This window comes from Alexandromys fortis, unplaced genomic scaffold (genome assembly GCF_014885135.2).
Source record: "Alexandromys fortis isolate MF-2015 unplaced genomic scaffold, M_Fortis_MF-2015_v1.1 scaffold_79, whole genome shotgun sequence".
In the NCBI taxonomy this organism is placed as follows: domain Eukaryota; kingdom Metazoa; phylum Chordata; class Mammalia; order Rodentia; family Cricetidae; genus Alexandromys; species Alexandromys fortis.
Window position 1 is genome coordinate 6,365,556 of NW_026067964.1, and position 13,777 is coordinate 6,379,332.

At 43.9% G+C, this 13,777-nt stretch overlaps 1 protein-coding gene across 1 annotated transcript in view; it reads right to left on the reverse strand.

Moving 5' to 3' along the window:
• Positions 1 to 8,586: 8,586 nt before the first annotated feature.
• Positions 8,587 to 13,777, reverse strand: part of Dmgdh (dimethylglycine dehydrogenase) — a 68,672-nt gene continuing 63,481 nt past the window's right edge. The window contains exon 16 of the mRNA XM_050153754.1: positions 8,587 to 8,941. Within this exon, the coding sequence (XP_050009711.1) occupies positions 8,696 to 8,941 (246 nt within the window). The 3' untranslated portion in view covers positions 8,587 to 8,695. The remainder of the gene's footprint in view (positions 8,942 to 13,777) is intronic.

A 13,777-nucleotide genomic window follows, 5' to 3' on the forward strand; every position in this document is an offset into this window, starting at 1 on the left:
TTTTTTTTTCTAGTTCCATCTATTTGCCTGAAAATTTCAAGATGTCATTGATTTTTTTACCACTGAGTAGTACTCCATTGTATAAATGTATCACTTTTTTTCCTATTCTTCAGTTGATGGGCATCTAGGATGTTTTCAGGTTCTAGCTATTACAAATAATGCTGCTATCAACATAGTTGAGCAAGTTTCCTTGTGGTATGATTGCACATCCTTTGGGTATATGCCCAAGATGGATATAGATTGATATGGGTCTTGAGAAAGATTGATTCCCAATTTTCTGAGAAACCACCATATTGATTTCCAAAGTGGCTGTACAAATATTCATTCCTACCAGTAGTGAAAGAGTGTTACCCTGACTCCTGACTCCTCTCCACTACATGCTGTTATCAGTGTTTTTTTTTTTTAATCTTAGCCCTTCTGACAGGTGTTAAGGGTCATTATTGATTTGCATTTCTCTGGTGACTAAGGATGTTGAGCAATTCCTTAAATGTCTTTTGGCCATTGGAGTTTACTGTTGAGAATCTCTGTTTAGATTTGTACCCCATTTTTAAATTGGATTATTTGATATTTTGATGTCTAGTTTCTTGAGTTCTTTGTATATTTTGGAGATCAGACCTCTGTCAGATGTGGGGTTGGTGAAGAGACAGGGGGATCATGACAGGGGAATCCACGGAGACAGTTGACTTGAGCTCCTGGGAGCTCATAGACTCTGGAACAACAGTTAGGGAACCTCCATGGTACCGACCTAGGCCCTCTGCATGCGTGTGACAGTTGTATAGCTTGGTCTCTTTGTAAAGCTCTTAGCAGTGAGATCAGGATCTGTTCCTAGTGCCTACCTGGCTTTTGGGAACCTGTTCCCCCGTATTGGATTTCCTTGCTCAGGCTTGATGCGAGAGGAGAAGCTCTATCCTACCTCAGTTTGATATGTCATGTTTTGTTCAAGCCCATGGAAAGGCCTGTTCCTTTCTGAATGGAGATGGAGGAGTGGATGAGAGGTGAAATAGATGGGAAGATGGAGGTAGGGGTGGGGAGGAGAGTGGGTGGAGGTGGGGTACGGGGACCGGGAGGAGAAAAGGAAGGGGAAACTGCAGTCATTATGTAAAATAAATTTAAAAATGCTATTTAAATAAAATAAATTTAAAAAAATAAAAAGGGCTATATTAATTCATATATACACATTCTGTTGCAATAAACTAGTCTGCCATGTATGTAATTCATTTATTGCTTTTTAAATTTCATGTATATATGTGTACCACATGGGTGCAGTGCCCACAGAGGCCAGAAGAGGGAGTCAGATTCCCTGAAGTTACAGATGGTTGTAAGCTGCCATGTGGGTACCAAGAATGGAACTCTGGTCCTCTGAAAGTGATCTTAACCTCTGAGCAATCTCCCAGCCCCTCAGCCTTTCTGTCTTTAAACCCAAACTTTTACAAAAGTGTCAATGACTTCAGCAAAACCAGTTTTTTTTTTTTCAAGCATCAGTGTTTAAATGTCAGTGCAGCCAGATTTGTCCATTTATTGAAAAACCATTTTTTAGGCTTTGCCATCAGTTTTTTTTTTTTTTTACATGAGCATCAGACAAGCCTGTGGTTAGGAAAAGACTCCACTCTAATGATGAGTTTGGCGAATCTGCTTTTACAACCCTATTACAATCGTCTGTGTCTTTGTTTCTTCGAGAACAACTCTAGATCACTTTAAGTATCCTCTGTACTTGAAAAAAAAATCCCTATTCAGCAGGAAATTCACAGAGTGCTTCTTTGTTTTGTCACACAATTAACAACTTGAAAAGAAGAAATCTGGGGTTCAACAATTCAGAGTATTTGCTGCTCTTTTAGAGGGTTTGAGTTCAGTTCCCAGCACCCATGTTGAGTAGCTCACAACCGCCTGTAACTTCACCTACATGTAATCCAGCGCCCTCTTCTGGCTCAGCAGGCACCTGCACACAGGTGGCATACCCCACACACATACACACATGCACATGAACAGAATAAACTAATCTTTAAACAATCTGAAAAGAGTCTGAATTTGACATATACATTCAAAACTGGTGAGATACTTCATGTATGACCCTACCGTGTTCTCTTACTGTACACATTGAAGCTCACAGTTTGCCTACAGTTTAGCTAATAACATACACAACAAACGAGAACTCCAGTCACACAGAACAATGGAATCTAAGAGGCTTGCTTTCTGCCCCTTTCTTTTTAAATACTCTGTGGTTATTGTTATTTCCAATTTGGGTCTTAAACATAGGATAGATAGATCTATAGGGACTGAAGACATAGACTCAGACTATGTAAACTTGAATGAATCCAGTGCAAAACCTCATTCTGAAAATGAATGGCATGGAGCGGTGAATACTGGGAACCCATGAGAAAACTGTAGCTCTCCAAATTACCTCTGTAAACGGTTCAGTGTTCATGGATGTAAGTGAACTTACAGGCCTGGCATTCTAGCACCTGAGGGGCTGGGGGAGGATCAAAGACAGTCTGGGCTACAAAATGAGACTTGGGGAGATGGTCAGCTGCTAAAGTGCCTGCCGTGCAAGCATGTGAGCCTGAGTTCGGAACCCAGCACTCACATAAAAGCTATGGGTGGCCAGGCCGTGGCAGCGCACGCCTTTAATCCCTGCACTCAGAAGGCAGAGGCAGACAGATCTCTGTGAGTTCGAGGCCAGCCTGTTCTACAGCCAGGACTACACAAAGAAACCCTGCTCCTCTATACACACACACACACACACACACACACACACACACACACACCATACACACAGCCATGTGTGGTTCTGTGCCCCAGTAATGCTAGCACTGAGGTGAGGGTTGGGGGAGAGAGGTGGGTCCTAGAGCTGACCAGTTTAGCTAATCAGTGATCTCGAGGTTCAGTGAAACACCTGTTCCAAAAAAATAAGGTGAAGAGTGATAGTGGAAGACAGACAGCCAAGCAAATGTCATGGGCTCAAGCCCTCCACCAGAAGAAAGACATCCAGAATATTCTCTCTCTCTCTCTCTCTCTCTCTCTCTCTCTCTCTCTCTCTCTTTCTCTCTCTCTCTCCCTCTCTTCTCCCCCCCTCTCTTTCTCTCTCTCTCTCTCCGTCTCACATACACACACAGACACATGCACATACATACAATTAAAAAAAAAAACCTTTTAAAACCCAAAGATGTAATTAACCAAAAGTGCAAACTTGAAGGTAATCATATGTTACATAATCATATATTGATATGTATGACAGCCTGGATTTTGTCTTCATCCATTCCCTGATATAGTTCATGCCACTAGCATCATCAATAACCATTCTGCTTAATTCGGGTGGCGGGTGTGTTTCAGCCTTTAATCTTAGTTGACATCTCCTTCCTTCTGATATTAATCATGTAGTTAGAATTGAGGAGGCTTCAACAACATAGGAAAAGAGATCTATGAAGTTCTGGCACCTACCAAGCTTCTTAAGTGATTTAATAAAAACCATCATCACCCCAGCTTCTGTTATTAGGAGTGTTTTTAATCTGCAGTCAAATGCTTGCTGCTAACTGACAGCCTTTTAATCATCTTATTAAAGGTTACTTACCCCAGACTTTAAAAAAAAAGTGTGTGTCCCAATTCTCCAACTTCTTGTTTCTTGTTCGTCTTATGATGCAATCTGACTTCTCACTGGTCTCCTAAAACTGTTCGTAATGGTGGCATGAAAAACCTGGTCCTAAGGGGTACTTTCAGCTTTTATTTTTACCTGATGGCTCCTTATGTTCTGCCCCTCTTCCCCTTCCCCTCATTCTCTAAAGGAGTTGTCCCTTGGACATTTACAACAGCATCACTTTTAACTGCAGAGCTATGTGTTCTTTTCCTAAATGCTTGCCTGGGGCTTCTGCAGTCTGGACAGCCCTGGAAAGCTGTGTTGCCAGGGAAACCTCTTCTTAAGAAAGGAACTTAGAGACGGACTCCGAAGAAAGCTTTGGGACGATTTTATAAGTCTCTGAGAGAAAGTCAACAGGGCAGGCAAGCTGCAGATCTTGGCAACTGCCAGGCAGAGAGAAGGCAAAGAAGAAGAGAGAAAGCCAGCCATCTGCCATTGAGGTCAGCAAGCACCTGCATGGTGGAAAGGCAGGGCCTTCAGAGAAAGAGAAAGTCCGGAGATCCAGGGAACCCATGTGGAGGCTTTTGGCCAGTATCTGAAGGCAGGAAAAGGCAAAGTTAGGACAGCTCTGCTGTGCTGCTTGCGGGGTACTCGAGCATCCCTGACGAAGAGGCTGCTGGAAGGCTAAAAACACTATAGCGTTAAGGGGACAATTAGTCCTCCCCTAGCCTTAGCATGTCTTCAGGTGAACTAGTTTCCCTACTCAAGTGATTGACAGGCCCAGCTGTAATCCTTGAAGGCAGAGACTAGCATACAAGGTTTTGGGTATCTCAGACTGTGACGTCTCCACCCAGGGTCATAGTAGAACTTAATTCCTATTCTTTTGACCAGAGGAAGTAGCTTTGAAGGACCACAACAAGGCCTAGATTCTGCGCCACCTCCTTATACTGCAGTTTAAATCCTAAGGCAGGAGTTTCTTGTTCTAGTATTAACAAGAAACAAGACATGGGATCGGAAGCCCACCTGGAAAGAAGGGTCCATCCTTAATGACCCCCAATCTCTGTAATGGGAGGGGCTTGTCTGCTCGGCAATCACTACTTCCCCAGAGCTGGTCTGTATAGACCAACACATCCTTCTCTAAGCTGTTGACCACTCATTTGAAATACAGGTGTGGCATCAGGGATGGAACAAGCGCTGTCTGTGCTTTGTTGACGAGAAGCAGGTCTGGAGTCCTTCAGTCCTGACGCCTCCGCACTATCCACTACCTCCACGATCCTGTGATTTCTACAACTATTAGTGGCAGAGAGATAAAGCTGGGATGGTTCTATATGCCGGTCCTCCTTAGCCTGCTTCCCCAGGGAAAGGTGAGTGCGCTATCTGCCTGTTCCGCAGCCCCATGGTGCAGGACAATCAGACCCACAGCCCCATGATGCAAGACAATCAGACGTGATAGGGAGTCAAGTCAAAGCAGGAACTCAGTTTATTACTGTGAGAGTCAGCTTATATAGGTTAAGTGACATAGTGTATGTAGGGGCACCTCCAGCCAATGAGAGACAATCAAGCCCTCCCTCTGGGGCAGCTACCTAGATTTTGCTGTCTGATCCCCCCCTCAGTAGCTTTGAGACTATCCTTCAAACTCCAGCCAGGTTTTTCTCTGTCCTACTGGCCCTGAGGTATAGGCCCCGAGATAATTTTGGCCCAACACTATATACACTAATATTTTTAATATTTATTTACTTTATGTATTATGAGCAATTTGTGGGTATGTATGTATGTGTACCATGTGTGTGTCAGAGAGAGCATTTGATCCCCAGGAACTAGAGTTGCATCCAGAATCTAGCTGTAAGCTGCCATGCGGGTGCTGGGAATTGAACCCAGGTCCTCTGCAAAAGCAATGTGAGCTCAAAAACACTAAGCCAGCCCTCTAGCTTCCCTACTTTTCTAAACGTCATAAACTTTTACTTTTTTTAATAATACAACTTGCAAATAAATAAAAAAAACCACACACCAAAATTACCCAGACCAAAGTCTATTCCGCTCAAAGGACACAGCTACACTAGGCACTTGGGGCAGGCACCCATTCCCCTGGCTCCTCAAAGGGCAGAATGGACTCAGCTGCCTTCTCAGACCCTGGTGCTGTGAACGGCCCTCGCTTTCACGGCTGCTCTTTTCTAACCCTCCTCGGCTTTCCTTCCTTCAGCTCAGTTTATATATTCACAAAGGGAGGTCCACAAACATCCAGAATCTAGCTCACCTATTTAATACCCTCCACTGCAGACTTCGAAGTGTTAAAATAGTTTTTCTCCTGTCATTTCCCCATCAGTAGAAAAGAAAGATGCAAAATCCTTAGGACGTGAACATCAACAGCATAGTAACATCCTTAAGTATCCTAAAAGAGAGAGATTCCCTCTCCTGTACCTGGGTCTCTTGTAGCCCAGGATGACCTTGAACTCCACATCCTCCAGCCTCAGCCCCAAGTGCTGGGGTTGCAGGTGTGTGCCACTAGGTGCAGCCATCATCAGTTCTTCAGAATGGTTTTCCTGTATGGCTCTTCTACACATCTCTCCCTAGTGCTTTCCAATTTTTATACTTATTTATTTATTACTGGGAGGGCAGGTCACGTGTGCCAAGGTGAGAGAGTAGAGGTCAGGGACAACATGTGGAAGTTGGCTCTCCCGTTCCACCGTGTAAGTCCCAGGGAATGAGCTCAGGTTGTCAGGCTTGGCTGCAAGTCTCTCTGTTGAGCCATCTCGCCAGCCCTCTCTCCTCTGTTCAAGAATGCTGGCTGTTAGCTGTTCAGAGCTCACATCAGTCCTAGGCCCAATTCTCAGAAATCTCTTGGTCTATGATCCACATTCCAGAACTGGTTATACTTGGGCTTTCCCTCCACCCTTCCCCCCTCCCCCTGATGCCAAGGATCAAACCTAAGGCCTCATAGTGGTTGGAAAACACTCTGCCACACTGCTATGTCCCTGGCCCATTTTACTTTTGATTTTGAGACAGGATCTCATGAAGTTGCCCAGGCTGGCCTTGAACTTGGAAATCTCCTGCCTCATGCTTCCAGGAAATTGGAATTATAGGCCTGAGCTACCAAGCCCAGCTTCACTTTTGAGCTCTTTTGGGTCACAGTGCTCATCTGAGAGCTGCTGACTAGCCATCAGAAGCTAAGTGCTTGGGGACCTTGTGGTCTCTGTCTCTCTGGGGCTCCCTTTTCAGAAGCTTGTGGCCTCTGTAGGCCTCATGGCTTCTTTTGCTGTGTATCTTGTCAGCCCCAATTTTACATACTAACCAGCTTGTTCACTGAGAGACACCGCCCACATTCCCATGGGGAGAAATCTGCTTAACTCGCCTCTCTAAGGGCAAACTGGGCTGTCTAGCAATGGATTGCCTAGGACAAGGTCAGACCACTGACTGGTGGGGACAGCAACACAGGGGTGACCTAACTCCTAATGGTACAACATGAACAGAAGAGGGAACTTGGGCAACTTCCTAGTGAACTTACAACGTAAGAGACGACCTCTTTTCGAGGCTTATGTCCTGTGCATTCCAATTTAATATGGTTGTTTTGTTTAGGTGGCTGTGGTTTGTTTGGTTTCTGTTGTTGTTGTTGTTGTTTGGTTGGGGGCTTTAAAAACAGTGTCCTATTCTGTCGCCCAGGCTCTTCTAGAACTTGAGTTAATCCTCCTGTTTCAGGCTTTCAAGAGCTAGGATGACAGGCATGAGCCGCCGTTCCTCCTATCAATATTGTGCTTTCCACATTGCTTCTCGCTGTTGTATCTTCAGAATAAGAGGAACGTGAGCTCACTTGGCATAAATAGAGAGTAGCTCTCCTGAGGCCAGTCAGTCATGGAGCCAGAGGATAGGAAGCCATGTTCCCAACACAGGGGTTTCCGCCAGCCTCGCTGGGGAACTGGGCTCAAGCCTGGATAAAATTCCTGATAATCAGGAAGCATGTGTAAGCAAGGGTTCCCTCTTTATGTAAGAGGACATACTGAAAGGAATGATGGGAGAGACTTTTAGTATGTAATTTCTCGGATAAAACATTTAAAAATGTAAATTTGGTGCCATTTCAAAATTTGCAGGGTAAGAACTCATTTTAGAGTCTGTTTTGATTACAGACTCTTAAAAGTCTTCAGGTCCAGTTTTCTTTGGTACCTAGGAAAAGTTCAAAACCACAGAGCAAATGTATATATGTATAAGTTAATCATGAATGATGTACCACCTTTAAAAGCCTTTTGATTTATTCCATCAGCTAAACTCTAATGATTTTTTAAAAAAATATATCAAAGGACTATCTCTCGGTTTTTCTCCCTTGCCATCTACAGCGCTACGGGTAATCCTGTCATTTCTTAGGCCTTTGCCGACCTGCGTGGTCAAACACTTTGTGAAAAGCTGCTCAGAAGGACGTCATGTGATGTCGGCTCACATTAATTCTCTCTCCAGGAGAGGCACTCAGTATTCAAACTGTGTTTGTGCTGGCATAATCTATTTAGTCTTCAACTTCGCTTCTGGAGATTTACAAGCACACTTCCTTGACAAGACTCTCCTCTCCGCAAGCCCTTTGCAAGCAAAGCCCGGGAAGAGAAATCACAATGTCCCTAAAGCCGCTTTCCATGGAAGCCATTAAGAAACCGGTATATATCTAAGAGAACTACATAAAGATGTCCGTGACGACCAGAGAGTGAAGGCAGCTGCCCCCAGCAAGACATGCTATGAAAACTTAAAACTTCCACTTATGCACCTAAGGGAAAATTTCTCAAAAAGGCAAACCCATCCATGCCATTGAATCTTTTTATGTAGAAAGTAATTTATTCACTTGTTTTCGGCTTTCAGCCACATTATGTGTTCCTGAAAGTACGAAGTCCTTTAATTCCATTAGAATCATGATTTCATGTTAGCCAGCGCCTAATATTTCTCAGACTGGGTTTCATATACATCAGTTTGGGGTAGTAAAAAGTATCCATTAAATTCCTCATTTGAATGGACGACGCAAATCGCTGATTCATCAAGCCATGGTGTTCAGAAAACAATTAAGAAAAAGCTTTTACTAAGATGTTGATGATTCTGAAATGAAGTCTTGGGAACCTTTATCCTGGTTGGAGCAGGACTCCAGAGCGGTCCTGTTAGCTACAGCCCAGTTGGCGGGAACGGGCCCTTCTCAAGTTTTGTCTTTCTACCATCCTTCTGGAGTCTGGTTCTAGTAGGTTCGGTGAGTACCAGGGGTTCTTGTATGATGGTTGCTGGGTAATTTTTACCCAGCAGTTCAACCTCCACTTGCTGCCCCACTTCACTGAGCTCTATGGGGACATAAGCAAAAGCCAGGCTCTTCTGGATGCTGTAGCTGTAGCTTCCGGACGTTGTGTTGCCAACCACCTGAAAAAGAAGAACAGCTGTCCTCAGCATGTCAGCATAAAGGTCAGAGCATTGTGCTTCTCGTCTCCAGATGTTTCCCGAGCTAGAGAGTTGGCTCACAGTGGGGAGGAGGCTATTAGCATATATTCACAGTACAGAGTACAATTCATCCTGAAATATTTACACGTGTGCCCCATGTCCTTCCCCATCCCCCCATCCTGCTGGTCCCTTTCTACTTTTATGTCTTACCTATAGATATTTTTCAATCTATATTCCACAGATGAAAGCAAACACATAACCCTCTCTTTCTGAATCTGGTTTCTGTCACTTAACACAATGATCTCCAGTTCCACACATTCTTCTTTGTCCCTTGGGACCGCACTAGTTAACCCTCCCACCAGCAGTGCTCAAGGGCGTCTTTGCCTCTCACATCCTCACCAGCACTGTCTGCGGAGAGCCTGTCTGGGGGAGGGCATTTCAGCCTTGCCCATTAGAAGGCACCTAGGTAAAGTGTGATGTTAGCAGTTAGTTTTACCACATCTCCTAGACTCTGGAGAAATGGGCAGGAGTCCTGGCACCTACCTTCAAGAGCTTCCAGCTTAGGTGGGAGAAATAATAGAGCTATAAGAAAATAGAACCAAAACGCCATGCTTAAAACATGAAAAGCCTACGTTATAATTTGAAAACAGGTGGAATTAGGTTGGCAGGAATGGAGGGTTAACGCTTCCAGAGAGAGGAAAGGCTACAGCCAGCACATGATAGATAAGTCAATAAAAATGTGTTTGGTAAGATTGCACCCTACCTTAGTTGGCAGTGGGCAAAGAAACAAGCCATCAAAAACAGGGACGTTTCTAGGTAACTGGGGTGCGAACAATACCAATAAAGCAATCAAAACCCAGGAGTTGATAATAGGAACTTTATGGGAAAAAAAATCATGCAATAAGCCTCTTTAGAAAATCAGAAGGCGAGTGCAAGCCAGATCTAAAGGAAAGGATGACAGAAATAAAAACAGAATGACGGGCTGGAGATATGGCTCAGCAGCCGAGAGCACTTGCTTCTTGGTCCCAATACCCATGACCTGTGACAACTCCAGCTCCTGTACCTGGCGTCCCCTCAGGCCCTTAGGCACTGCACACACAGGGTACACACATGAGCAGGCAAACAGGCACATAAAGTGAAAACCTCTCTTTGAAGAAATTAAAATTCAAAACCACTTGTTAAATCAAAACACTGCTTGGAACAAAGAATAGAAGACAACAAAAGCAAAATAGGACATGTAAAGAAATGTACTCACGCAGATACAGACCCCCCACACACACCACACACAAGAGGTCTCATGACATTCTGCTGTTCCTTCTGTCCAGCACAGTGAACTGCACATGGATGGTGTCAGCACTCACAGCATGAGTCCACCTAGTCCCTCTGACAAGAGCACAGGCTAGCCCTCGTCACTTCAGCCTTTTGGATGTTAGCACACTCACGAACTTAGCCCTAGATCTTATCTCTGAGGTCCGGGTTTTTAACTATCCCTTTGAAATCCTGAATCAGTAGCTCTCCGTGAGCTTATAATGAGAACTGGCTATTAAAGACAGAAACAACGGAGTTGAACGTTTTCTCCTGGCATATGATTGACAGTTAAAATACTGCACATGCTTTGAAGTTGCTTTTTCTCCTTTGGGTCAGACTTTAGTAACACAAAACAAGGATCTAGGTCCAAGAGGGTGGAGGTCTAAAGGCTGTCATGGCGACTTTGGATTCCTTTCTACATCTGTAAACCAGAGATTTGTGTGGGCAGGTAAGAGAGTTGACCTGGTTTGCCTGGGCTACTTAAGAAACAGGAAGAGCTCTGGGTGACACTGGGTGCTGTCCCCTGACTCACTGATCACAAGCCTTCAATCACTCAGAGATTCCGCAGCCATCCTGCTTCTCCTAAGGTCCGACAGGAAATGCTTGCTGACATTTCTTCCTTAGTCTCCTAAGAGGACTTTGTATTGAGTGTTAATTTTTAAAGGGGCTTTGTTTTGTGTTAACATTGACTTTCATTTCTACTTTAGCCCGAGACAGTTTCAAAATCTAGCCTTTCCTTTTATCTTACTTATAAAATCCACAGAGAGTTTTTTTTTTTTCTTCTAGCACAATCTACCCCAACTCCTCTGGGTTCAATTAGACCCATCCCTTCTCACCGAGGACACCATAAGGACACGTGTCCCACCCTCCCCTAGTAGACCCTCACTCTTTGTTTATTGGAACATTGACCTTGGGATTTTGTTTTTAAACAATGTATATAATTCTCATTTATTTCTAGCCTTTTCTCGTTTGTCTCTTAAATTAAGTCTCTAACTGATGCAAGACAGCATGGGAAATGAACTTTCACGAAAGTGGCACATTTTAAAGTTGCATGGTAACATATTGTGCCTTTTCTGCTGTCCCTATGTATTGCGATTTGTAAGCAGAAAGAGGAGAGACAAAGGTAATGACAACGACCACTGCGTTTACCTCCTGAGCTCTCTAGACTTTCCCACAAGCCTCTTCCTAAAAACCCCCTTTGCTGCTAATGGTCTTTCAGATCTAAAGTGCCCTTAAGTCTTAATTTCTAAAAACTTAAACCATATTAAGGACAGGCATCCCCCAACCCCCACTTAGACTGTCCCCAAAGGCTGCCCATCACCATTTGACATGCATACATCTCATGGACTCCCCTCTTTGTCCACCCCCTCTCCCCTAGTGTATAAACTCCACAAAGACAATGGTTCTCTTCTGTTTAATTTGCTGTTGTGCCTACAACATTGCTGTCACAGAGTAAACTACAAAAAAAAATATAAAATGCATTGAAGAACATAAACTTATTTTCTATCCCCAACACTGGGAATGTTTATAGTAATAAAATGTCAAATACCAAAAGCATAGGAGATAAGCATAGTCAGGAAACAAAAAAACAAAAAAGTATCAATCATTCCAAAACCTAAAGAATATCTGACCAGAAGGACAATGCCTCATGTAGTTAATAGAGAGGCTTCTAAATGCTCCCGATTGCCTCACAAGGTGACCCATGCCTTGAATCCCAGCACTGGGGAGGAGAGGCAGGTGAGGCCAGCCTGGTCTACATAGCAAGTTCCAGGATAGCCAGGGCTACCTAGACAGACCCTATCACAAAAAAAAAAAAAAAAACAACCAAGCAAATAAAAATAAGTGCTGTCAACACAAAGAAATGATAATGTCTCTGATAATGGAGCTGTCAATCACCCTGAAAGGATCACCACACTGTGTCACACGGCCCCTCATAGATATGCATAATCAGTGTGTCAATCCAGACACTTACGGACATTTTATAAAGATGATCTCTGGAAATGAGGATTTGACATGGAAGATCTTTTATCTAGGAATATTATATGATATATTATTTTAATTAGTTACATTGTTTATGCTGCGGACTATTACTTTACCTGCATAGAAGTGTGTTGCTTTTGTTTATTCTGCATTTGTTTTATGATATAAGAATGTGCATTTAATTATGTAAAAATGTGCTGCATCTGTTTCACCTTGCCTGCTTAAGGCACCTGATTGGTCTAATAAAATAGCTGAACAGCCAATAGCTAGGCAGCAAAAGGATAGGTGGGGCTAGCAGGCAGAGAGGATAAATGTGAGGAGAAATCTAAGCTCAAAAAGAAGGAAGAAGAAGAGAGAGAAGGAGGAGGAGAGAAGGAGGGACACACCTGGGGCCAGAAGCCAGGCAGCTGTCAGCCAGTCAGACAGAGACAGCAAGAAAGTAAGAAAAGGTAAAAAGCCACAAGACAAAAAATAAACAAAGAAAAATATGTTCATTTAAGTTAAAAGGGTTGGCCAGAAACACACCTCAGCTAGACTGAGCATTCAAAACTAATAATAAGTCTCTGTTTCATGATTTAATAGCTGGTTGGTAGCTTAAAAGATATAGCCTAGGGGCTGGAGAGATGGCTCAGTGGTTAAGAGCATTGCCTGTTCTTCCAAAGGTCCTGAGTTCAATTCCCAGTAACCACATGGTGGCTCACAACCATCTGTAATGGGGTCTGGTGCCCTCTTCTGGCCTGCAGGCATACACGCAGACAGAATATTATATATATAATAAATAAATATCAAAAAGTTTAAAAAAAGTAAAGAAATAGCCTGGTAGATAAAAAAGAAGGCTTTTAGCACAATAAACGTGATGACCCTACTAAGCGTCAACAGCAGGCAGGCTCCTGTTAGGGAATTTGAGAGGAAGGATCCTATAATTGGCTTAGAACTCTATTAGCACCTGGCATGAGGTAAGAAAGATAAACTGGGCAGGGGATGTGGTTCAGTCAGTAGAGCTCCTGCCTAGCACACACAGAGCCCTGGGCTCCATCCCAAGCTCAGCATAAAGCTGGGTATGGCAGCATGCTCCTGAAGTACCAGCCAGCACTTGGAAGGAAGGAGAATCAGAAGTTCAGGGTCATCCTTAGCTACAGAATGAGCACGACATCTCCAGCATTCACGGCTGAGTACAGTAGCAGCATGTCGGTAGGAGGGTAATGGAAGATAATGACTAATTTTGACTGACAGCTTGTTTGAATTATGAAACAGTGAGATTAGCAAAGCCCAGCTCTACACGTGTCTGTGAGGAAGTTTCCAGTTAGAGCTGCATTATGGGGGCTCTGATCTAATCAGCCGAGCAGCACCTTGATGGGTCTATACGATGATGGCATCACTGGGAGGCAGTGAAAGGAGGGAGATGGAGCCTACTGGGAGGGAATAGGTCACTGGGACTACGTCCATGGGCCTCTGCTTTAGCCACTTCCTGTTGGTTTCCTCCTCCATCTTCTACCTGCCAACCAGGAAGAGGAAAGCCTGCTTTGCTCT